This window comes from Cheilinus undulatus, linkage group 11 (assembly GCF_018320785.1).
Source record: "Cheilinus undulatus linkage group 11, ASM1832078v1, whole genome shotgun sequence".
Lineage (NCBI taxonomy): Eukaryota > Metazoa > Chordata > Actinopteri > Labriformes > Labridae > Cheilinus > Cheilinus undulatus.
Genome location: NC_054875.1, coordinates 12,751,650 through 12,778,934, shown reverse-complemented (window position 1 = coordinate 12,778,934; position 27,285 = coordinate 12,751,650). Strand labels below are relative to the sequence as shown.

Genomic DNA, 27,285 nt, shown 5'->3' with positions numbered 1-27,285 from the left:
CTGGGGGGATGGCCTTAGGATCCCCCAGGAACAAATGGAAAATGTTAAGGAGAGGGATGTCTGAGTTGGCTTGCTTAGCCTGCTGACTGCAACCCTGCTCTTGGTAAGTATAAGAGGTTTGATGGATAAATGGAATCATATATATTTAAATTTGTGTTTTAAATACTGATTTCCAATAATCACTCTCTCATCACCTTTTCTCCTGGTTCTAACATCGGCAGCCATGCTAAAATCCATGCATTGTTGTATAACATCTTGTTTCCATTTCTATCTCTATTAAATCAGTAATGTAGCAAATTAAATGATGCACTTGTTTTCCATTTATTTCTCTCTGTTCTCAGTGGTCGGTGCCTCATTGTGTCTTGTTTGTGTTATATTTTTAATATATTTCCTTTATGCTTTTTAGTCATGGAGGAAATCAAAATAATTGCAACAATTCAAAATATTTGTAACACTCAACTGACAAATCAACACTGTCAATGACAGCTGATAAGCATGTTGCCACTTAATACATGCATGTCTTAGCTGCATATTTTCTTAAGGTAATACTGCAAAGGAGTGAATTGTTCATGGTCCCTAAAGCTATTTAACCTGAAATGTTAAATAACACTTGGCTCTAGGCTTATGTTTCTCTCACTTGAACCATACATTAGCCTTAATAACGTCTCATAGAAGTATTTTTAGTTTTCCTTATAAAGATGTCCACAGGATGGCACTGTGATAAAACTGGTAATCTATCTGGTCTATGCGAGACCAGTAAGGGTGTCCAGGCCATTTCTGTGCCAACATTTCACAGTTTCACACCAAACTTTGGACAGAAAGAAGGTCCTAGGGGAATCTGCAGAGCATACCAACTTGTTTGGGGATGTCTTTTAAAAAACTTTTGCACTGAAAAGATTATATTAAGTTATCTACACAAGCAAGACACACATTATCCCTTGGATATTTTGCTGCAATTATATACATTTGGTATTTTAAACGTTTGATTTTAGAGCTTCTGTGAGACATTTTTTTCTTGATTTTGACTGCCTGTATACAAAGCTCCACTTTTGGTTTACTGTATGTCTGTCCAGTATATAGGTTCTTTTTTTCCTAATGGGAAATCTGACTTTGCTGTTTCTGTGCTAATAGTCATCAAACATTTACCTCTAGTTGCTTTCTTCATAGGAGCATTGTTTTTTAACAGCCTTAATATTTTCCATTTTATAAAATACTATCACTATTGCAATAAATTATAAAAAAAAAATAGTGGCCATTAAATTACTTGAAACTAAGTGCATCACTGAAACATTTTGTCAGCTATGCAGCAAAACTGATTTTTGTTTAATGCTTTGAGAATTGTATGTTCGGCAACAAATATGACATAAGTTGTGATATGGGTTCCTTGGATGGGTTCAGTCCTTACTCTCTAAACCACAAATTTCATAAAAACATGAAATATTTTCTCTACTACTGTAACATAAACCTGCTGATAATTGGTGAGACATATTTTATTTTTGAATATGATCATACCGTTTTATCAGTAGTTTTCAATGCAGGACTTGTTATGCAGTAGCTTATAAAAGCCTATAAAAGTATTCACCCCCTGGGATGTTTTACCCTTTAATTGATTTTATAAATCAATCATGATCAAAATAACATACTAAGGATGTTTCGATGGATACTTTATCACAAGCAGATCCAAAGAAGAAATGGGGCAAGAGTTTCTTTTTTCAAAATGATTTTGTCTTATATCTCTATTAAGTTTTTCTTCATTACAGTTTGACATACTTGATAAGAATACTTATTATGTTGTGCTTATAATATGACTCTTGCGAATTGACTACGGACTCGCCCACCTTGTATAGAAGTTCTCTTTCTTAAAATCTGTTGACCTCAGTCCTCAAGTTAATTATGAAGTGAGCGCATTACGTAAATAAAAGAAGTAACCCCGCATTTGAATTTCCCACTTTCCCCAATGACGCACAGTAATGTCAGAAATGTGGGCGGGATTACATATTCAACCCCGCCTATCCGCGGGCTGCATCCTGAACTGCTCTCGAGATTTTTGGGTAACAAAGGTTACCATGGAGACTTCGCCCGTCCTTTGTCCTGACAAGTACAGTTGAACGCTGCCTTTCAGCTGCTACATTAAGCCTGTTATCAAACCTAAAAGTAACTAGGCAGGCAAACAATGAGAGAGCTTTTCTGAACTACTATTAACATATTCCCTGTAAGGGTCAGACGCCGGGCCCCAACTATATACTCACATACTGGTTCACTAGCGCTAACATTAGCCAGAAACCGCTAACGCTAGCTAAGGCTATACAGCCAACCGTCACTGCTAGCTAACGCCTTCACTACGGGAGTGACTGGTAAAAATACTCTCTGGTGAGAAAATTGTTATTCCCCTCATTTCGTTGCGTACTCTCCCGTTTGATAAAGCTGTCATCTGTCTGTCTGGGCTGAACAGAGTAGGCTGGCATGGTGGAGTTACGTCGTGAACGTAGCTGTGGGCGGATCTGGGTTAGCCAGTAGCTGACTGGGAGATCACCGTCGGCGTTAGCCACACAGGCTAGGATAGGACGGGTAGGATAATTCCAGCCGGAGTCTGGATTGAGAGCTACCAGACATGATTTTATGGAGACCTCCCTACAAGTAAGACCTTCTGGTTGTTTCACGACTATTCTGCTTTTGACTTGTGTTGAAGAAATTATGAGAGAAAATGGTAGGAAGGGTGGATTTCCCTCTCTGAATCAAGCTTCTTAGAGGAAGGAGGTCGACAGATTTGTAAGAATGCGAAGCCATCATTTTGTTTCCTGCTGGCTTTCCCTGTCAGACTTTAATCTGATTCATTCAAGGTGTATATGCAAACTGCTGTGTATGAGTACCTAATGTAATAGTCCATTTTAATGGGTACAATCTACGAATATGGTCTGCACTGTGACTCCTCATTTGACAGTGACAGCCATCTTCAGTAGCCTACTATCTGCCTTGAATGACGTTAATACAAGGATAGCTATGACTCTCAGCAATGCTTTTCTTATAAATCCTGTTTGTTATACTAACTGTTAGTGAGTTAAAGGCTGAGATGAGCTGTAGGAGAGGGTGGTGTCGCAAAACGGCAATTTTATGATGAAAGCTCCTAGCCTAATGTTAATGACAGGAGAGGGGACTGGCCTGTGCTGCTTTTAGGTGCTCATACCAAAGTCCGTTCGCCTGTTGTAAATTCAGCTCACGACTTGATTTTTTTAATGTTTAATACAATACTGCTTGGTAAATTTGCGTTCAGCCTGGTCTAAAAGTACACAAATCATTTCGTTTCTGTTTAAGTTACGTGAGCAAACAGTGGCATAGATGTACAATATAATTCGCACTCACAGAATCAACACAGAAAATGCTTATATTATCATCACACTAGTGTATATACCTGTATTTTAGGACTGGAGACATTTTAAGTTTGCGATGGGTCTCATTACAAGATTTTATCTCATTGTAAGTGTAGTCACGAGTGACAAGGAGGATTCTCGATGTGATCGTGATCCAGATATTCAGATAGCAATGAAGGCGTCATGTTACGTAATAGAGGAGGGCTGGGCATGCAAAGAGTGAAGGGGGAGAGATGTAGGAGGGGACGTGCTAAGGTGTACTCTCACGCACGTTAAGTGGATGTTTTGCATTTTTTGATGTGACAGTTTGTTTATAGACACTCAAATAAACGGACTATACTTACTGACAGAGTCGGGGGATTTTCACGGAGGGACGCGGTGATTGAAGCGTGGATAACTGTTTTATTCAGCACTCCTGGTAAGACACTGCTGGTAGTCTTTTCATGTAATATATTCTTTATGTCTGAGCTAAAAATGGAACTGTGAATTTATTATTAATTGTGAGATTTACACAGGAAAAGAAGGGAGGTCTCACAGCAATCACAGCTTATAGCGACAGTACGGTATCGCTAACGCATCCTGGTTGTTTTATCTGTTCATGTTTATTACTCGGGAATTTGGACAGTAACTTACAAAGACTCCAGTTTGTGTATTTGAGTTAATGTTTGAATGATTGTCTTTACATATTTTGCGTACATTTCTTCGCACTCGTTGGTTCTGCTGTAGGTGCTGGTTGGTGTTTACATCAGAGCTGCGCTGTTAACACGCGAGCCACGTGCTGGTTGCTGGGGACCATGTGGCCATTGTAAACACTGCTGCCTTGTGGGGCTTTATGTACTGTACCATGCTGTTCTTGTTTCTTTTACTACAAACTATGACCAGACTGGTGTACTTCACGTACGTTTCTAAGAAGTTTGGGGGCTTGCTGAAATTGCAGTCTTTAACTTGTTTGGCAGGGAGCCTATAGAGAGACTATGGATTTTATTATGCAGTTAAGTAGGGTAGTTACAGTTATGTAATTCACCCAGCACTATTTGCATGATGCACCCCCACCCCACACAATCATTATTAGTTTCAACTAGTTATCAGCTTAAATGTCACTATTATTGTAGGAAAGGTCATGTTCCCATATGATAATCAGCAGACACTCTGGGATCATCTCTAGGTCATGGTTCGCCCCACATCTTTTTGTGTGCTTGCATACTCCAGCTAATTTAAAAAATTACAGGGAACTCATGAGTGGCAGCAGAGGATGAGGAACAGGCTTTGTCAGAAGATGCCTCCTCTGATTCTTTTGTTTCAATGATGTAGGTCCATTTAAACTCAATTTACCACCTCCCTAGTGTTAACATATAAAAATAATGAGGTCATTTTTTCCCCCATAGTTAGTAATATCTATAAGCATGTGTGCAAGAATGTTTCTAAGAAAAATAGTTATTCCCCTTATTACAATCATTAGCAGGACATTACATTAGCGCATGAGCTGGTTTTGAATTATAATATCAATAATTAATTTATCAGATTAGCTGTCTGGCTAAGCTCAACTCCAGAATCTGTAAGACAAAGTCAGAACGCAGACAGGGGAATTGTGTTGTTGTGTTGAGTTGACAGGGGAATTGAACTTGTGAGAGACAAGTTTCATTTAAAGCTCCAAAACAGTAAGTACATGCATTTCATAAAAAACCCCTCGCAATTCTGAAAAAATAGATTAGCCTGTAAAAGAATAACAGTTGTATCACAGACTGAGTTTGTTCTGCTCTGAACTGTGCACTGTATACAAAGGGCTTATCTATTCAGGTCTGAGATCTTTATTGGTTCAAATTATGTATTAGATTATTTCTTTTCATGAAAATGTAAAAATATGTTTTGTTTCTGGTTACCTTTTAAATAACAGTCAGACAAAATGGGTCAAAATTTTTCCTCAAGCAGATGTAAAAATTTAGGCTGATGTCTGAATGTTTAAAGTTAAAGGGATGTATTATATATGAGTTCAGACTTAAATCTTCAGTCCTCCAAACACGCTTTAAAATAAAAGGATTAAAAGGAACAGATTTCAGTCGTTAGACTGCACTTTGAAGTTTAAGAAAGGAACAAAGAAAAAGAGTGATACACAGATGATAGAGGCTGATACTTACAGTTGATATACTGCATGTAAATTCTGTTAATTACCTATTTAAACCAGTATCTGCTGACACCAATGGCATATTGATGGCTTTTTATCACTTGGCTTGGTGTTGCTCTCCCACTATGCCAACATTTTCTCTTATGTGACCATGAAGGCATCAGAGTTTGTCCATCAGGGGACTTCTTTTGCCTAGTTAAAAATCTATCATTTGATTTGGCAGTTAGGTATACCAGATTAAAATGATTTGTCACAAGTAAACAATGGCTACTGATGGCCAGTGTTTGCCATAGAGCTGATATTGTCTGATATCAATGTTTTACTGATACATTAGGGCAACCCTAAAGGAGATATAGCCTGTAGTTTGACTACTTACTAAACTGACTGGCAATGAAACTCAGCATTTAGTTTTACAAAGAATTATCACATCTTTAAAGTTCATGAACTGAGTCCAGAAAATGTTCCAATCATTGCTTTAACCTCAGTTTGACCATGCTAACAAAGGTTAATCATTGCGTGACACAGTCTAGTGCAAGAGTGAAATTTTGTTGAATTCATCAATGTTGAACTACAGAATTACTCAATATAAGAAAAGATATATTTGCTAACAGTGCTCAGGACTTTGTGTTCATGAAGAGTTAGCTAATAATGGGCTCACTGAAAGGACTCAAGCTCAAAGGAAAGTAGCTTTGGTTTATTGGATTTCTTTATTTGGCCCTTAAAATGTGATGCAAGAAGTAATTGAGCCTATAAATGATGAGAAACAATGGTTAATTGAGCCAGTTATGACAGCCAGCCTCTACTAACACGCAACCCTCTCTAAATACAGTGTATCTTTTTTAGACCTTGTATTAAAGCAGAAGGGGGTCAGAAAATGGAGTCACAAAACCAGAATTTTACACTTTGATATGATAATCATTAAACAAAAATGATACTGATACCTGTTTGTCACTATGATAAAAATGGAGACTTGCATCCAATATTGGGTAATTTTTGATGACCAAAAATTGCTCGCAAACATTTTCACGTTGAGTCTTCTGCACTTTCAAACTTTTATACTCTTGTTCTGTTTGCAAAAAAAACCAAATTGCACTTTTGCAAATATTTGTTGTCACTATTGTAGATCAGTTTAATTATTGATAGTTTATTAATTCAAGTGATTTACTTTCGGTATGGGTTTCATTCATCTATTAAAAAAAAAAAAAATAGTCCCAGATGAATAATTCTATAATTCCTTCCTTTTATGATTATATTTTTTCTTTTACTAATGTTAGTGCTGCTACTATTCTATTTAGGGAGTTTGAAATATAAATTTGGATCAATACTTTTATCCACCTAGTGTTAATAAGAACTATCAGTGATACAGCCTGGTACAGTCTATGAGGTATTAAACATGAGTCAAAAAGAGGAAAATAAAACAATATATATGCGAAATGGAAAGCAAACCAGAAAACAGCCCAATATCTCCTGGTAAAGTAAAATAAATACATTTGCAAATTTAAATATGTACTTTTAGATCAATGTATCATATTTATGATTTATGAGTAGTGCTGTAACACTATTTTGAGTTAAAAAAAAGAACAAGCTGGTGCAGTGATTCCTTGTGCAAAATCCTGACTCGTGTGTGTCAGTGAAGGATCCCAGACTCATTCATGTAAACAAAGGATGGGATGTTACAACAGAGTCTGAGCAGAGCACTTCAATACACATCGCTGTTCTCTACTTGCCGGTCTGTGTAGTCTTTAAAATGTATTAGCAGCAGTAACATCTCAGACCTTCTCTGCTTTCACATCCTGAGTTTTCTTTTAAAAAGTGCAGAGATGAGGAGAGGGAGAAACGGGCAGAGAGTCTCGCTGCTCTGCTGCTCTTGCATCCGCGAGCGGACTTTTCTTCTTCGTGTGTTTTAATATGCAGGCTACTGACTCTTCTTCGTTGGTGGTTTAATAGGGGTTAACAACCACATACACCATCATTAATGCCACTAAGATTGGTGGATAAATACCGTCACATTTGTTTTCTGTTTTTAATGGTTCAGACGTATTTGTTGGGGGACTTCTGTTACACCCCTAGTATCAGCAGCAGATATGAAAACTTGTGCTGATATTTACAACAGATATTTTGTCCTATGAAAATCTGCCTATGTCAGCTGGAAATATTGGCCAAACAAACAAATAAGTTAGTCAGGTTTTAGGCTAGACCAACAGACCTATTTAAATCTAAAGACTAAGACTGAGACTAAATCAAGAAAAGCTGCCAAAATGAACACTTGGTTAAAATACGACTGAAGATCTTTAGTGTTTTGGTAAGCTTTGGTACTTTTCAGCTCTTTGAATCATAGACATAATTGAGACTGAGTCACTGTAAAATAGGTGGTCATGAAAAGTACCAAAGTATGGAAAATTTTTAACAACCTAGGTGTCAGGCCAGTGGAGTCCATATGGTAATTCAAGGGCATACTTATGTGTGGAAGTATGCAGATGAGAGTGTAGGTAACAAGGACCGGCTGGAGCTGAGACAAACGCAGAGCCTGAAAGCTTTGACTGAAGGTCTCAGGTCACTTACAAGGAGATGGTGACTGTCTGCCTGGACCTTCGAGCCAGACCGTCGCTATGATCGGTGCTTACCTAAACCTCACCTTCCTCACACCAGCCCTCCCTTTGTCCCTATCACTGTCTGTCGCTTTCTCTTCACACGCACACATATATGCACACATTCGCTCTACCTTCGTCTCATTAATACCATTGCCATCTGCTCGATGTGTAACAGTCCAATTAGAGAGATGCTCTTTGACCCTACCTGTCCAGATTTAATTTAAAAGTCCATGGCTGTCCCTACGGCTCCTCTCTCCGAACACACGCACAGTTTAAAATCACAGGATGCTTATTGGCTGTACAGATCTTGACCTTTCGTTGTCTCTTTACAGGGCCTGAGCTGATTTGTCAGCCTTGTGTAGGTTCACCCCCCCGAGTGTCCTCTGGATATCAGCTGACCATGAGGATCTGAACGGAGGAGAACGCCTGGCACAGTGTATGTTCACTCTAACTAAGAGAGGAGCAGAGAAAGAGCGGAGCAAAGAGAAAGACGCTTTTTAAAAGACAAAATGTCTCAGAACAGGGAACTGGTGGTTTTCTACATAAACTATAAACTCTCTCAGAGAAACTATCCTCTTAATTACATGGAACTCTTAGAGCCTCCAAACAGAACTGATGGGGTGGGGGCAGAGTCGGGTGAGGAACAGCAGGTAGAGACGCACGCCAATGGGACTTTTAACGGCATGAGTCCTGGAACCCCCCCAGCATCCCCACACCGGCAGCAGCAACAACAGTTGCCGGTAACGACGAATCTGGACGCAGTGAAGGAGGCCCTTCGAGACTCGGCCAACGAGTTCGAGCTGCGATACGCGAGCGCCTTCAGTGATCTGCACAACCAGCTACACATCACGCCGACCACGACCCACCAGAGCTTCGAGAGTGTGATGGACGAGGTGTTCCGGGACGGAGTCAACTGGGGCCGCATAGTTGGGCTTTTTGCTTTCGGCGGGGCGCTGTGCGTTGAGTGTGTGGAGAAGGAGATGAGCCCGCTCGTAGGCAGGATCATACAGTGGATGACAGACTACCTGGACATCCGAATTCAGCCTTGGATTGAGAGCCAGGGAGGATGGGTGAGTCTCACATTTACACAGTAACAAACCAAAGTACTGATGTTGGACTGACATGGATTTTTGTGTCTGTTTATAAAGGCGACAGGATTGCAGAATGCCAATTTAGTGGTATCAAGGCTTGAATGAAGTCTTCTCTCTGGGGTTTATGCACATATTTTACTCCAGTATGGCTTTTGCTGCTAATTTACTCTATTGCAACATTGATTCACTAAAACATCAGGATTTTTTATTTGAGGATTTAAAAAAATCATCTTTGTGATGTCATATTAGTTTACAGAAAAATTGCAGATGTTAGCTGAGAAAAAAAAGAGAAAAGCAGCAGAATTTTTCAGGTTATTAATAAAGCTATAACTCTGTGTTATCTCCCATCAGCTCCCAGGCTAAACTGTCTAATAAACAAAGAGGGATTTATTAATGGGAAATTAGCCATCTGTTGCTTCATCATAACTGTTCAAATATAATAAGTGGTGAGTTGCTGTCATGTCTGTATGTGTTCAGTTTCATACAACCATCTCAACTCCATAAGCAAGTTGGAGAACAAGCTTATTAGCTGATGAACATTTAGTTTTTAAAACAAAAAAATTTGAAGTTGCAATACTTGTCACGTCAAATCCGAGCAGCATGAAACCATGTCGCCCCAGCCCTGTTGATTCATTGAACAATTCCTGCACTGTGGTGATGCTCAGCTACATCTATCTGCATTATAATTTCTGAATTTTCTCAATTTCCAAATTTTGATATGTACAAGTCAATAGATCATATCCAGTGTTTCCCATTCCGACAGTGTTTGGGTTGGCCACCCAGATCTATTTGCAGAAATGTTTTTTTTTTTTTTTTAATTTGGTACAGAGTCCCATCTGCTCAAGCTGTAGACATCCAGAGACACACTATACCATACCATGTCCCATGTTTAAATGAAGCTTTTTAAGATAGATACCATTTCCATTTCAAGAATTTTCTCCAGCTTCCTGTTGCTAATACTCCTGCACTCTAGGACTGTGGTTGTGACACACTACCTCATTAACAATAATGCCTGCTGGGTGCTAGTTTGTTGCATATAGCTGCCACATGTTTTACTGCGTGTATTGTCATGGCTTTCATACCAGGCACAGTTGTGCTGCATGTTTGCTGTGTCACTGCTTTGTCTGTTTAATCTCAATGAATCTCCCTACAGGTGACTTGACTCATTATGTAGCCTAAATGAATGGAGGAAATTCTGAATGTGAGCATTCTGCACGTCTGAGGTGAGCTCCTAAAAAGAAATGGCAAACCAGGAAAGAGAAGGCTTCCCCGGTAGATTGAGTTTAGAGCACAACTTTATTAGACTGATGTGTTTCAGTTTGTGGAAAAATGAAGCGAGCCTTTTACACTCTAGAATCTCAATGCATGAATATCAGGCATGTGAGATGTGAGCTCATGCTGGCCGTCTGAAAGCTCTTCCTCTTTAATATGAAAGCCCAAATGAAAATCAATCAGGGACACTGCCAAGACGCAGCCTCTGCGCACCCAGTCTGAATCAGGCTTAAGCCTTTGATTCAAACATTTCAGAAGGCTAGCGCAAATATACAACATATTGCTGATGAATAAAGTCAAAAAGAGCAGAAACAAAAGCAGTCTATGGAATAAGTCAGTGAAGGATGGCCATCCCTAATGCCCCAGTGTCATTCTATGGGAAACCATGACGTCCTAGTATGGCTTATATATGTTGGCTTAAGGACATATCTGTCTGACTTTAATGAGAGCAGTGTTTGTGGTATGATGCTGTTTGTTTTTATCATCACTTTTACGCCCTTCAACATTGCTTGGTTCAATTATTTGGGTAAGCTGAGGTTGCCTGTATGGAAAATTTCCATGTTGACACTTTTCATGCACACCACAGCTGACAGGAGCGCTGCAGGACAGAGGCCCATTTTCCTTATTTTTCAAACTGGTAAACTCAAATAGATGACCCTTGGAGATTTATTAAACTCTGTGGAAAACAGATTTACAGTGCTGTGATTGTAAGTTGTTTTCCTCCTTTGCCTGCATGGCTTAGCTATGTTTCTTCCTGACACTCGCTGACCTAAAGTGACGCTAGAAGAACAATATCCCCACTTTAGTTTTTATTTCATTATACATGTAGTGGCTCAGTCAGTGCAGATGGACCAACATAAACCAGCATGCTGACATTTCAGTTTTATCATCCTCCATCAGGTTATGGCATGACACTTGGGTGGGGTTGGCTGTTTGTCCAGGCAGCACACACATGGACAAACATATCTCCTTAAACCAGTGAAAACAGAATGTGTGGTCAGCAGCTGGTTCAGCTGTTCTCTAATTGATCAGCAGCATGGAGCTGAATCGAAGCAGGAGCTTAACGGGCTACATCAGGGCTTTGTAGCTCTCTCTGGAGATCGAAGTTCTCTCATCACAGGGCTTCTACAGATAACCCTTTGTTTTACTCCGGCCAGTTGATTGACTCTGTGCTTTGTTTTCTTTCTTTTTCCACTATCTGTCCATTTTCACTCCACTGCCCTGCCCTGTCCTGTCCTCTTTTTTTTTGGTTGTGATCAAGGCAGCTGGATGTAGATAAAAGTGCTGTGTTTTTTTCTGTTGGCTGGACTGGAGTGAAGTCCTGCTCTGGTACTGACAATAGTTTGTTTTTCTGTGTGAGCTTGTGAACACCTTTAAGACACTTAAGGTCAGCTCTTTTCCTTTGTGCAGACCATTTTATTGCATGACGTAAAGCGGGGGCGAGTGGAAGGGCGGTTTGGTCCAGTGCTGTATAACATCAGGTCAAAGGTCGATCCTCTATAAACTGACTTCCCAGTTGCTGAACAGCATTCCTTAAAGATAATCCCCATAAGCAGAAAGTGTCCTTGCTTATTTTGCAGCACATATAATTTATATATTTATTACAGCGTTGGCGTGAAAACTGGAGATTACACGGAGGAGAGGAGTTAGCGAGGATGATGTCATAGAAGCAGGTGACAGGATATGATATGTGATGGTACAAGATAAAGCTTTGCAGCATGCTGCCTCTTTATCATAAGGAATACTAAAATATCTACCAGAGTTCTGCTTAAATAAACACATCACCTTCTTCACTCCTGCATTTGCAGCCATTCGGATGTCTGTACATGGATGTCAATGCTGTGCCTTGGCTCAGGGGTTCAGAGGTAAATATATCAACAACTCTTGCTCTGATTTCCATTAAATTTTGCGCAGACATTCAGGTTCTCTTGAGGATGCATCCTAATGACTTTGGTAATCCCCTTTAATTCCCCCTCCCTCTCTCTATTCACTCTGTAGCTTGCTCAACCACAACCGCTCTCATCACACTCTGTGAGCTGAAGAGGTGAAGCTTGTTTTGAATGCTGTGTTTACAAAAAACAACCATCAAATCCTACTTTCTACCTTTCAGGGGAAGAAGCACTTGATTTGAAATATTAATGAAGGACAGTGTGTAGGAGAATATGCAAAAAGCAAAGGATAAACCCCTGTGCGTTCTAAAACATGATTTATTCCATGCCTCAAAAAACATATATGAGTCCATCCCATGTATTAGTTTTTTTTAACATCACCATTCATGAATAAGGGGAGGTATATTAAATATTTTTTATCAGATATTCATGAGTTCCACCGCAGGTAACAGGCAGATTAGTGTGTAACTGCATATTTCATTTTTATCCCCCATTATTTTAGAAAAAAATGTTCTTAAACCAAAACTTTTTAATGAATTGCATGATTTCAAAACTGCCCTTGAAAGGTGGAGAAATCTTGATGAAATCAGAAAAATGCCCTGATAACTCAGATTCCATCTAAAACTGCAAAAATAATCTTCCCCAGCAACAGACCAAACATTTCCAATTAGAAACTCTTTTAAAGCTCCTGTGAAGAACTTTTATTTTGTGATTAATTCACCCCCAGACAAAGAAGCACATCTTATTACTTTACCAGTTTAGTTCTGTTTATGTTTAACTATAAAGCAGTGACTGCCCATGCTCTCAGCGTCCCTCTTCTGGAAGTAAATTTTTCCATCTAAATCCTCCATTGACCTTTGGGAAAATCCTTATTAGGGCTAAACGATTTGCAAAAATAATCTAATTGCATTTTTTTCCTCCAATATTGCAATTGCAATTAAATATGTGATTATTCTTAGGTCAATCTTGTGTATTTTTCAACAAATTCAAACAATAAATTATTCCATAGATAAAACCATGTGCATTGAAAACAGTTGAAATTATTTCAGAAGCAATTAACACATAGTAGCATGGATCTGAATATGGGGGTGCAACAAGCTTTTACAAGCTTTAAGCTATAAAGGAGGCGGCTGGGGTGAGGGAGGGGAAGCTGGCAACCAGCTGATCACAGCTGGGGTATGACTTTCGTGAAGTAACGCTAGGCTTCATCAGTTTTATTTAGAATGAGCTTACTATTTTTGCTCATATTGCAAATGTATACCATTTGCTTTGTTTAAGGACATTATCATATTTATATCACTCATTTTGATTAGGAAAAACATACATAAAACACAAAAAAGGGGATTTTTGTAAACCACTGTAAAAAAAAATGACGCTTGAATGTTTGCATCATGTGCATTAAATCTCTGCAAAAATCTGATTTGTTAAACTGGTATTTTGACACATTTCAAGTTAAAAAAAATATTGCAACTTCTGTGATTTGTAAATTGCAGCGGGCCATAATTGAGATTTAATCTAATTTGCAATTAATTGCCCAGCCCTAATCCTTATACCAGATTCTAATCCTGGGTCATCCAGCCACCCGAGAAGTTGTGCCTTTAAGACATTTGATGTGGTGCAAAAACAGGATTTGAAAATGAAGAAAATGGCAAAGGTACAAGACTGTTTACATTTTCTTTGTTAAATTTTATTTTTTGGGCCTCTTATTCCTTTAGCAGAGAAGAGGACAGTGGAAAGAGTCAGAAACATGTGTGAGAGAGAGACACGTTGGTACGGAGCCATAGGTCAAACTTAACCCCCCCTTGCTGTGTACACAGCATGACCTAACTAAAGGCCATCATTGCCTCACATGACTGAATACATAATCTTTTTATCCAGGAGCACAGGATCTATGCACCCCACAATTTGTTATGATTCCCATCATTTTTTACAAATGATAGCTTTTCAAACTTTCGAACATGCAGACCTTCTTTCTACAGTCATCTGTAGTGTAGTGCTTTTATTATTGATAATGAAGTTGTAATATATAAAAGTTTGTGTATATATAGTTTTCTATATAGTTTAAATATGTAGTATCTTGTGTATTATCATCAACAGCCAACGGGTAAAATTTTGCGAGGGTTGTAGGCGTCTCCATTGTAACAGTGGGCTCTGCCAGTCAGAGACTTCATTGTGACTCTCCAGGGTTGTGGGCAGTGTAGTTCATTGATGGAGATCATGTAAAAACTATGGTTCCTTCTGAAAGTCCAGGATCCATCGTCTGTAGGAAGGATCCATCCAAGTTGATCCAATGGAGGCAAGGCAAGAGTCCTCCCTGGTAACTATTAAACATCAGCTTTATTTTGAAACCATAAAATTATGATGATAACATATAAACGGTGGGAGCAGAACAACATATGTGTATTGGCAGGTCAAGGGCCTGGCTTCCTCCTGTAGTGTGCCATATAGGGATGCACAGATACCGATACCTGTATCAGGTATCAGTGCCGATACCAAGCAAGTACTTATACTCATACTTATAAAACACAGTGATAAAGTGAATTGCAGAAAATTATTTGGAAAAAAACCAACAATCAATGTAATTCATCAGGCTTTGTATTTCTTCTGATAGTGTCCTTTACTAAGCAGCTGTTTAAATGGACTGATTGAGTACTTATTCACAAATTAGAGGCTAATTCAGAATGAAAATAGATCAGACCTTAAACTTACCGTAAATATAATTACTCATCCTCACCACTAATGAATATTTTTAGCATTGACATCAACATGTTTTCACATGTAGTTGATTACCATGATCTCATGCAGCCTGAATTATCTCAGCACCTACACAGACACCAAACACACAGGAAGACGTTCACAGTAGACGGTTTGCATGGCAGCAAATTGAACTGACAACATCCGTTAGCATGCAGCAGTGGCATGTGGTCGATGGCTTGCATGTCAGCGTAACCTAGACTTGGAGAAGTGAATGACTTTAACTAAATGTTGAATGGATCAGCATGTTCAGACATTTCACTGGAATGGTTTCACTTCTTGCTAAATACCAAGAAACACATGATGCCACTTCCTTCCCTAACAGGCTTACATAATTCAATTTTATTCTGTTGTTGATTCGGTTGTCTGGAGCTTAGGACTGAGAATTGGCTTTCTGTGTGTCCCCTTGTTCATAAGCGGAAGCACTTAGAACAGGTGCAGTCCCAACATGCACTGACAAACTAAAATATGCAGTTCAGTAGGTGGTTTTCTGTTATGAATACTGTCATTTCTTTACATCACTCCACTTCTTTCTCTGCCTTTGTCACAGTATCATTATTCTCTCTTTTTGTGGTTTGTCTGTTCAAAGATGTCCTCACGTTCCCTGGAATGTACCAAAGTCTCTGAGCAAACCCACATGAGGTTTTTTTTTTCCTTCTTCTTCTTCCTGTCTTTAAGTTTCCCCCTTTCTTCCTCCCGTCCCTCCCCTGACGCTCCCTCACAGGGATGAAGCACAGAGCCGTTGGCAGATGTGGGAACCTGAGTGAAGCTGTGAGGCAGGTGTGCCCTTAGTGTTAGCTGATGAAATATTAGTCTGTTCTCAGTGGAACCAAGGTCACTTTCTCTCTCACTCTCACTCTCTTTCACTTAGTTGTCTTATGATATTATTGTTGCTTCCTGTTTTCTATGAATTTTCTATTTGGTTGGGTTCTGGCAGAAAAAATAGTTGAAAAAAAAAAAACAAGAGGAAGCGGAACATTTTGACAATGGAAAGTATGTAAATGGCTCTTCAATGCAGAGTATGATATTACTGTGGATAGATAACATTTGGCCACTAATAAGCTACGCTGTAGCCACTAAATACTACATGTAGGTGCCATGTTTTATCCCCATACTGCGAGAACTCCTCAGCACAAGGTTACAGTTCCACAAACATCCCGATTCCCCTGCGCTGGTGTAAACAAAGGCTGATGTTGTGGCTATTTCTCTGCAGCTATAAAGAGCTTTGGGGCATGAATGCTGAGCAGTTAATCACTCAGATGGAGTAACTGAAAATCACATCCCCTGGCTGTGTTCTGTTTTTGGATGCTTTATGCTTAAGACTAGAAAAAGTGGTATTTTCAATGCTTCTAACCACTGGCTAAAATGCTAAAAATGCTTTAGATGACCAATAACACTTCAACCTGACATGATGTTGTCGTCATTAGGGATGCACAGATTCATCATAAGAACATCTGTGTAAGTTAATATGTGCCCTTCAGTGTTCAATATGCTGCTTGCAAACTATTCCACCTGTCTGCTGATTCCAGAAGGAGTTTCTTAAATAGGGCTGAGGAAATCACCTGTTGGACAAAGTCTGATTTATTTTTGTTGTCAAAAGTGAAAGAAGTGATGTTATTGTGGGAGTCTTACACATCTCTTAGAAAGATCAGTGACATGCAGTTTGTTAGATGTGTTTCCAGTTCAAGAGAACATTTCAAGAGGAGGAATTACTCATGGCTTTTTGATAAATAGGCACAAAGAGTTACAAAGAAATTATGAAAAAAGGCATTTGCAACAGGCTAAAAATGGTATTTTAAAAGTGATACAGACCCAGGCGGCACAGTGGTGGAGTGGTTAGCACTGTTGCCTCACATCAAGAAGAGTTCAGGTTCAAAGCCTTCCTGTGTGAAGTTTGCATACCCTCCCATGTGCGTGTTTGGGCTCTCTTTGGGTACTCCGGCTTCCTCTCATAGTCCAGAGAACTGCTCATAGGTCCACTGGTGACTCTAAATTGCCCGTTGTGGTTTTTTTGAGTGCCCCATTGTTTGTATGTCAGTCCGGGATTGACTGGTGACCAGTCCAGGATTTACCCCGTTTCTGACAGCTGGGGTGGTCTCTAGCCCCCCCTGCAATCCTGAATGGGGCAAGTGGTTTAGATAACAGGTGGACAGATGGTATTGGCCCTGAATTTAACCAGTGGTGCAACTCTAGTTGTCATATATTCAAGGCAAATGAAGAGTCTGTTTTGTTTGTTTGTTTTACAGTAAAAAAGACTCGCACAGGGCACCAGTTAAGCTCAGTTTGTGGGGTGGGTGCCCATACGCAGAGACCATAGTCCTGGTCTCAGCGCTGTCTTCCCCCCTACTCTCTTCCTATATTTCATATCTCTTTTTGGGTTTCCTATCTGAAAAAAGGCAAATAAAGCCCAAAAAATAACCTTTAAAAATAACTGGCACATTTAAACTGGAGGAGGGATGGAGATATTGTCAGTTTTAGATTACTGAGACATAATCTGTAAATAAACCACAGCTAGCTCCTTTAAACCATTACACTCAGTGTATCATTCTGCCCTACGTTTCATTACTGGTGGCATTTATTGCACTCATTACTGCGCCCTGTATGACAAAGTTGGCTGGCCTTCATTAACAGTTAGATGGGACAGGCGTTGGTTGTTCTTTTATTAGAAATGGTCATCTGCCTAAATAGATCACCTCTGTGCTAAACTTGTCAAATACACACACTCAAGTGAATTAAAGTGCTTCAAGTTCCATGAGCAAACACTAAAAAATGGTACAAATGCCCAGCTTTCTCTGCTTATTCTGTTGTTGCCCTCTTTTCATGAAGTTTATGTCAATTTATTTATTGTATGTTTATTTTTAATGTACTATGTTAATTAAATTCTCAGCGAATTAGAAGATTATGACAAGATTATGTAAAAGTTAAAAGATGCAGAGATGAGGAAGATGTAGTAAAGAGTAGCTAAACTAAAAAAAAAGTATATGTTTATTAAAAACTGGAGCTGAAATATGAAGCTCTGAAAATATATTTCCATTCTTTTAATGTCTTTCTTTTCATTGAACTACAGCTAAGGGAGACTACATTTAAAATCATTCTACTTTGGCAGTCAGATTTAAGGAACTGGTGGCCACTGCCTAAAGGTCAATAGAAACATGCAATTTTAGGAACAGAAGTATGATGGTAATCTTGAGCCAAAATAACCAGCACTGCGTGATTGCTGAAGCTGGGGGCTTTCCATAAAGTTTGGAGTCTTGTGGTTAAAGTTTGAGAAGAGACTTGAAAATAGCATTGCATTTAACAGCACACCCTTATTTAGGAAACAGTTATATTTACAATATTACATTTATGTCTTGTGCAGAAGCAATTCTGATGAAGAGATAAGTGAGTATGATATCCCAAAAGATCTCCAATTTGTGCATTTTTAAAAGATTTTATTATCTTATTGGTCATATATTAAAGTAAATATTACTCTAAAATGTTAAGATAATTGTTAGGTGCAGCCCTGACTGTCAGAATTATGAGAAGTCAGAATTGCAGCTGCCTTTTTGAGTAGAATTTCAATATGTAAATCCCAAAAAAAAGTGAAGCAAGTGAAATAGTGCAGATGGCAGGTAAATTTTGAGAAGTGAAAGGTGTTTTGCACAATAAAGCAAATCTCACTGTCATAAAAGTGTTGTAGTCTCTTTTTAATGATCCCTCTGGAGCTCATTGGAGCCTCCACTGTCCAGGATGCTATGACATTAAACAGCCGCCGATTCTCCCTCCATGCCTGATGTTTTAAAGGAAGTGTAGGAGTAAAGCCATATATTGTCAGATAATAAAGCTTGGCAGACAGCAGTGGTAGAGACAGTGCCATCGACCTAATAATGCTGTTTCCAGCAGAGCAGGCGATGGCAGTGATTACTCAGTGGAGATTGAGCCGCCTCAGGGTGGGGGTACAGGGTTATTACCAATTATAGATGAATAATATCTCGACCTGCTACTGGGAGAAACATTGTTTTTTTCCCCTCTGACAGACTAATAAAAGCTAAACTCATTTAGAGGAATCGCACTGCTACGGTCTGGGGAAGCTTGGCTGGAGATGGGTGGAGGGATGGGGGGGATCCAGTGGAGAAACAAGGGAGAAAAAGAGACCATTATCCCAGCAGTTCTGCTTTATGCTGTCCACAGTCACAGTAAGGTCAAGGAAAAGTTAACTATAAGAAAAATGTCCTCGAGCACTCAAAGTCTTTCCATAAGGCCTTGTTTTCTTAGACTTTTTTTCAAATACCCTCTGACACTTGTGGCTGTAAACAGAACATGATATTATGCCATTTTCAGCACACTGTATACATATTTGTTATATTTTTTCCTCTATCTTATCATGCACACATGTCTGCATACATGTTCCTGCAACATGAAAAGCTATGTTTATTTCTGCTGCAGAAGGGCCTGCAGTTAATCGATTTAGGGAAAAAAATCATTAAAAATATCCAGCTCTTTCCAGCTCTTTATTTATAACCAGAATTTACATTTTGACTACAGCCCCAAAGGCTTTCAGCTAATAGCCACATTCAGAGTGGGAATGTCAGAAAGTATTGAGAGGTTAATTGACATATGCTAATTTTGGCATTTCACAGGATTTGTGGACAATAACTAAGCTATACAATATTTAATTAGGGATGCTTTTACCTACTTAATTGCTTGTTAGAAATTTAAATTCAGATTGCTTGATTAGTATGGACGCAAGAAAACACTCAGAGAACAGTTAAACTGAGCATGATTTATGTAACAGAGCTTAACACTGTCCAAATCATGTTGCGTGTTGCATGTTGCGTAAGTAAAAGGAACATATGAAACAGATGGTCACATTCATTAAGAAAATTGATGGCTAATTAAGAACTGCATAAGTCTACAGATAAACGATGTCCATTTGATTTGCCAAATGTGGTTAACATTAGAAGTGCTTGCACCATCAGGATGACTTCCCTTGTACATGGACATTCACATGCCTTTACTTGGATGTAGCGCTCCGGGTTACTTGCACTGCTCTTGTGAGATTCCATCTTTCCATCCATCTGGAAGAGCTATAAATCAGACCTTCTGGCAATTTGCTGCATTACAGCTTAAGGCTGATTTTACATTGAATCTACACCATAGCACAAGCTGTAGGTCCACATAGCCTTGAACATATGCAGAGACCTACACATGCAGCATAATGAGCACATTCTAAAAAAACCTAACTATGTGTTGAAACAGCACAGACTGCCAGTCTCTGAGTGATGTCTACTGTTAGGGATGCACCAGTGCATTGGTTTAACATCTCTATCAGCCAGTACCATCCCTTTAAACATACTGACCGTTGGTAGATTGTGTCCAATCAATTTTATTTTAGCATCAGGTAGACCTAACTGCAGAATCAAATATGATTTTTTTATGGGGAGAAGTTGTCAGTAGTCAGCCAAACTCTGTTTTCATAGTTAAACTCAGTGTTTGTTTGGAGTCTTATAAAAAGAATGTGAAATAAAGCATATAGACAGTTGGCTAAATTGTTATTTTAAATATCGGTATCAGCCCTATTAAAAACAACTGCATCTATGTCTCTAGGTATATTGTGTGTACGTTGGTGTGAGAGAAATGGCTGCAGACAACTACCAATACATCAAATCGACTTACTTTCACCCAAAAACATCATAGATGTATTTCCTCGTCTGCTACTTTCAGTGGCTGAACAAATGCAAAAAATCATTCCCCATCCTCTGCCTTAGCTGATTCAGCGACTGTATATTCCATCTCTTCCTCTCTTTTCTTCTTTGCAAAGTCAACTGCTGCTCAATGTTCATCAGCTCCAACAGAATACAGTCAGTTCTGGGTAGAAACCACACTGCAGGTTAGCATTGGTGGAGTACTGCAGAGTGATGCTAAAACACTAATACTTAAATATACTGCTATAGTGCAGGCTGCTAGGGCTTACCATGTAGATGTAATGCAGAAGTGTAGCACAACATTCAACTGGCAATGTGGGCCAGCATTATTAAGATAATTCCTAATTAGCTTAACAGACCTGTAATTCTAGTGCTGACTTGAGGAAGTGGCAACATCAATTGACTAATTGCACACATCCCTAATTATAACTTTGCTTCTTTGATACACAACATTGTAGCATAAACAATCTTTTAACCTGTGCATTTTTGATGAACCAGGTACAATGGGGTACAGAGGGGATTTGAAAACCGCAACACTTCTAACATCCCCAAAAGAAGATTCTCTTGGTATGTTACTAAAAGAGACTTAAATGCAAGTGTATTAGTCTGCAGGTATTTTGAATGTAGATTCATGTTTTTTGAAACATTATTCACTTAATTATTGTTTATTTTTTGTTTAGACTTATGGCCTTATGACTGCAGTTGCAGCGCCCCATCTTGGCTGGGACACTTGAAAACATTGCATTATCATCTCAGCAAGACTTGCTGTTAATTAAAAAACAATTTATGGAAAGTATCAAGGCTGTTTGTAGTGTGAAGTAGGCAATACTCTGAGGCTGTAATTTAACTCCATCAGCTTGTTTTGACAAGGAAAACACCTGAGCTTCCTTTGTGTCATCCTCCTTGGCAGACTTATTGACTTTCTCTTTCTCTCTCCTCTCTCTCTCTCGCTCTCTCTCACTCTGTAATTAACATGCACATAGGATAGGCAGTTAGATCCCCAGCCACCCCCCTACCCTCCACCACTCATCCTCTGAACATCTCCCTCCCTCCGTCTCTTCTGCCGTCTCCTCCATCAGCACTCCTCCCCCGCCACTGATCGATTCTTGTCCCTTATTTTTTCCACCTTTGACTCCTCCCACTCCACCTCCTTTATTAATCATTTTTGAGCTCCTTTATTTCCCGTTCTGTCTACTCTTTCCCTCCCTAACCGCCGCCTCCACATCCCTTCCCTGTCTTCTCTGCATCCATCTACCTCATCATCTACAGACTAACAGACTATATTGGTTAAATACATTTGGAAGCAGACATGCTACAGCACGGCTCATCAATTTTCACCGTTAACCCCGTGTGCCCTTGCTCCTCTGTGCTCTCCGGTTGTTTGCCCGTTTGTTTATCAAAAACACACAAATCGTCATCGCCGCCATCGATTGGCCCCAGCTTTATCTCTCTCCAAACCTCCACCCCCACCTGAACGGCTGCCACCATCCCTTCATCTTCCCCTTCTTTTACTCCCATCTTATCTCCCCTCATCCTGTCCCATCCTCCTCCTCCATCCATCTCGCTAACGGCTCACGTGTGACTAATTAGGAGGGATGTTTTTGTGGCTCTCTTGGTTTTCAGTGTTTTGCTCACCAAGCAAACTTTCCTTAAAGTGATTATGTATTTGTTTGTCATCAAACATGTGGCGTCGGTTGTTATTGTCTCATATATTTGAGAGTTTTATTGTATGGTAGTACGATGGGAAGGGGAGGGGGGACGGCGCGATGTCAGACTGGTCATGTGACTACCTCAAACAAAGGACCCGTGGCCACACAGACACACAGAGGAATTTGCTTTACTGGCTTTTTTAGTAGCACCCACAGGTGTGTTGTCGCCCTGCAGACAAAGACGTCGTTTAAAGGGACGCTCAAAAGCGACTTTGTCATTGTCTCATTTTTTGACTTGTGACACACATAGAATCCACACACAGTCTGGCAAACCCTTTTGGCTTTCGATCAATGGTGGCGACTATTCAAGCGCTGTCAATAAACGCCTCTGTGTGGTGGGTGGCTCTATGCAGATTGATCTCTGAATGTTTTCATATGAATGTCACCGAGCTGCTCAGCCACGGATGCGTCCCCATTGTCTTTGTGTGCCTGTGTCTAAGCTCAGGTTTTAGCTTGTCCTTATCTGTGAGATCCAATGTGTGTGTTGGTCTTTGTGTGTTTGTTGTCAGTGGTGTGTATCGGACTCGCAGCTTGAAAATGGCAGCAAACAGATTGCATTTTTTTAGTTGCCTCCAGCTCCTTGACGAGAACATCAGGGAAATGTCTCATGTCGTTTACCGTAAAAACACATATGCCAGAGTTGAGTTTATTTGAGAAGATCTGCTGTAAATTGACATTTTAATCCAGTTTTATAGCCAGATTTGTGCTTTTTTTAGCTTTAAGTTTTAATATGGTGAAGGATTTTAGCCAACAACTGTCTGGATTTTGAGATTAGGATAGTCTTAAATTTTCTGTTCTCCTGTGGCCTAATGTTCTTAATCCAGTAGGTTTAGTTGTAACCCACTTGACAGGCTAACTGTTTTTCTTTTTAGACTTTTGCAAGTGTAAAGTGGCCTGTTTGCGAGATCACTGCTCTTTAGAACCTCCTAAAATCCTTCTACATCTTTTCTTTAACCAGTTAAAGTCACTTTAATCTCTCAATACCGTTCAAATCATCATGTAAGGTTATCTTTGAGATCCCTGGTGGCACCAATGCCCAGCCCCAATTTTTATCCCAACACTTAGACTTGGATTGTCCCTTTGTCCCTTGAGTGGTAGTGGAAGTGGTAGTGATAAAATCCTTCACCACAAAATGTCCCAACACATCAGGTTTCTAATATGTCACCAATAGCAGTTGACAGCTTATAAATAAAAAGATGCAACAACAAAACAAGGCATTTCTACTGGAAACCTTTTTTAATTTTGGATAAAACAATATTAATTTATAATAGATTTTTGTGTAAATTTCAGCTATTATTTACAAAGAAACTACTGACTTTTGTCCACTTCTTGAGCAGCCATTCCGGCTGATTTGCAACGGATATTCAGAGTTTTCTCGTAACACTAAGTTCAGAGTGTGCCGCTGAAAAATTTCCATTTGAAGTGCCAGTTACACCTAGCACTTCTACCCCTCCATTCCAACAAGAATCTGAACTCTTGAGCTCGACTATATGGCCTTAAGCTCTTGTCAATGCCATATTTCCTGATGTGGAAAAGCACTCAAACAAAACATTAATTACTCTGAACTCTTACTCTTATCATTGGTTTGGCTTAGCTTTAACAGAGGTACCTATGAGTGTATGGAGCTATGGTGTTTCTTGCTGTTTCTCTGACCTTGTTTAAAGCTAAAGCCTCTGCCATCAGTCTGTCAAAGTGGATTGAATGGAGTGGAAGGCTGGGAATGGGTAGGTGTGACCTGCGGTGGACTAAGCACTTGAGTCAGCACCCAGTTGTCAGATTACTAGAAAAGCGCAATACAAGCTCAGATCCATTAACCATTTACCAGCCTGCTTCTTTGAATCTTCATGGGCCTAAAACAACCAGGTTTCTGGGTAAAACACACCTTTAAGTAGGTGTTAAAGCTGTTAAAATACATATCCCTGTAGCACTGGGCTCAGTTAAACTGAGTTGATCCATTGCAGCACAGAGCTTGTGTTAAAGCCTTACACAGGCTGACAGAGAAGCTTTGCACTCACATCATTGTGGTACTATTATAACACAATACATTCTTTTAAACCTGTGATGATGGTGTTGCAAAAATCCATTATTTTGTGAAAATACAATACATTACAATTCAATACAATAACTTTATTTATCCTTGCAGGGGAAATTCAGTTAATTGAATTTAAATTGAATTTAAATTGAATTTAAATTTAATTTAATCAAAATAAACCATGGACAGTTCTAAGGGTTCAGTATGGTCTACCTGACCTCCACTTCTGATACTAGCTGTTGCAGAGACCAGAGGTTGGAAAATGAATAAGGCTAATAAGGCCCCAACTTGGACAAACTTTTCCAGAGATTTTGGTCAGTCCTTTTGACATTCTCAAACAACTTACTTGTGTGCTGGATCCTGAGTCCATGGAAAGTCAACTCAATAGGAACTCCCACACATGTGTACCTGTGTGGGACACATGTGTGAGAGTTCCTATCATACATGTGTCCCTTTTAGAGGGAGATTTCCCCAGTGAGATGAAGGTCACAGGAGGCAAGGTATGGCATAAAAATGATGCTGCTCAAGTTAAGTTAATGTTTGCAACATATCCAAAATGGCAATTGGGAATTTTCGAGAATACAGCCCACTTCATTCACAAAAATCCCCCTGACTTTTTGACAAGTTTTCACCCAGGGGACTGCCTGGAAAAATCAGACCTGAAAAAAAGTGAATTTTTTTTTTTTTTTATACAACAGAAATATATAATTATCATAAAAACAACCCAAACAAGAAAGGAAACAAACAAACAAAAACTAAACAAAACAACACACAAACAAAAAACAGAACCAACAAAACCATTACACAAAAATAAGTAAATATGCAACACAGAAATACCACAGACCCACATAAAAAACAAAAAAGCTCAACTTCCTCCTTTCATGTCCTTTATCATAACTTTAATCACTATAATCCCTATAATCCAACAAATTAATATACTAATCTCTCTGAACAACTCATATAAATTTCCATATATCAGGCATTGCTATTTATTCAACCTACTAAAAATAAATAAATAAACTAAAAATAAATAAATAAATACTCCATCATCAGCACAGACAATTCATCCACCCACAGGGAGTACCGAAATGCTATACAAGTAAGACACAGACTACTTATCTGTTAAATGTATAACTTTATGAGTTCAGCACTTGTATTATTTTTCCCCATATGTTCTCAAATTGAGTCACTTTGTTTTTTTCAATGGCAATAAGCTTTTCCATATTCAAATAATAAGACAATTCATTTTTCCAGTGATTAAGGGATGGAGGATATGTAGATTTCCATTGTTTTAAAATAAGTCTCTTTAATATCAACGAGGAAAGGAGAATGATCCATTTTTGTGGAAATTGCACACTATTGTTTGAAACGTCTTGTAAGATACAAAGTGATGGGTGGAAATTAAGCTTCGTACCGAGGACCTCTGATAGCCAGTTCTCTATTTCCGACCATATTGTCTGAATTTTACCACATTGCCAGAACGCATGGAACAAAGAATCTGCAGTTCCACACTTTAAGCAGTTCTTTGAAACCTTCCCATCATACTTATGCATTTTATCTCTGGTACAATAAATTCTATACATTATTTTATATTGAATCAAACGTAGATTTTCATTGACTGTAATATCATTTGTTATGTTCCAACATTGTTCCCACTTGGAATTTATATCCTCCCTTCCTAAATCCTGGTTCCATAAACACATTCTGGATTTCAACAAAGTGTCAACCAAATAAGATTTCTGCAAGATTTTATAGACTTTACTTGTCAGTTTGTTACATGTTTCAGACTTGAATATAACTTCCTCTAACTCACTGGGTTGTCCCAAAGATTCAAGGTCAAAACTTTGAAATAAACTCCTCAGCTGCATGTACCTGAAAAAATCCCCATTTGACAGACCATATTTGCTTTTAAAGTCAGTCCAGGAAATAAATTTGTTACCATTCATTAAATCCTCCACCGTTTCTATACCTCTCTCCCTCCATGTAGACCAGTTTAACACTTTATTCTGGAGAGTTATCCAAGGATTATTCCACAATGAAGTATGCTTTGGCAGTGTTATAGATTCCCTTAAAAGACTCTTCATTTTTTTCCATGTTGCTGATACATTTCTAACCATAAAATTAACAGAAGTATTTTTTTCAGTTTTAGAAAACACATAAGAAAACAAATTTTGAGGATAGACCTGGACATTTTCAACCTGAATCCATTGTTCTTCTTCAGTATGTTTAACAATATGGTGTAGGTATAGAGAGAGAGAATAGTGAAATTTTCAGGAGTTTGTTGAAGCTGGAGGCAGCTACATCCTCATTTGAACTAACATGTCTGTACCATTCCTGCAGTTGGTCTGTTTGCCTTTTGCTCTATTTGATATTCTGCCAAATGGTACAAAGGACAGTAGGAACAGGGTTACACACAAAAACATCCATAATGGAACCTCAATTGTGGATGATCGTGAATAGATGAGAGAAAAACTGTTTTGATGAAAGGTCAGCTCGTAAACAACCAATGTTAGACCAGTTTAAAACTCATTATAGTGATTATGTATATCACTTAAATAACAAACTACTCAGGGGGCCGGTCTTTAGACAACAACCACCCACAGTGTGTGTTTACATCTTCTGTAAGAACATCAGTTATTTGTGTAAAAGTCAAAACCTGCAGCCCTGCAGATCACACACAGCAGTGAGACATCACACAGTCTCTAATGAGCACATTTGCTGCATTTAAACTGCATCAGATGCTCGCTCTGTTTCTTTTTTCTCTTATTTAGAA

The 27,285-nt window shown here is 39.0% G+C and overlaps 1 protein-coding gene across 2 annotated transcripts in view; it reads left to right on the top strand.

Moving 5' to 3' along the window:
• Positions 1 to 2,466: 2,466 nt before the first annotated feature.
• Positions 2,467 to 27,285, top strand: part of bcl2l1 (BCL2 like 1) — a 58,707-nt gene continuing 33,888 nt past the window's right edge. The window contains exons 1-2 of one of the 2 annotated variants that reach the window (XM_041798737.1): positions 2,467 to 2,637; positions 8,414 to 9,151. In XM_041798737.1, the coding sequence (XP_041654671.1) occupies positions 8,591 to 9,151 (561 nt within the window). In that variant the 5' untranslated portion in view covers positions 2,467 to 2,637; positions 8,414 to 8,590. The remainder of the gene's footprint in view (positions 2,638 to 8,413; positions 9,152 to 27,285) is intronic. The other variant, XM_041798736.1, reaches the window with a different exon arrangement.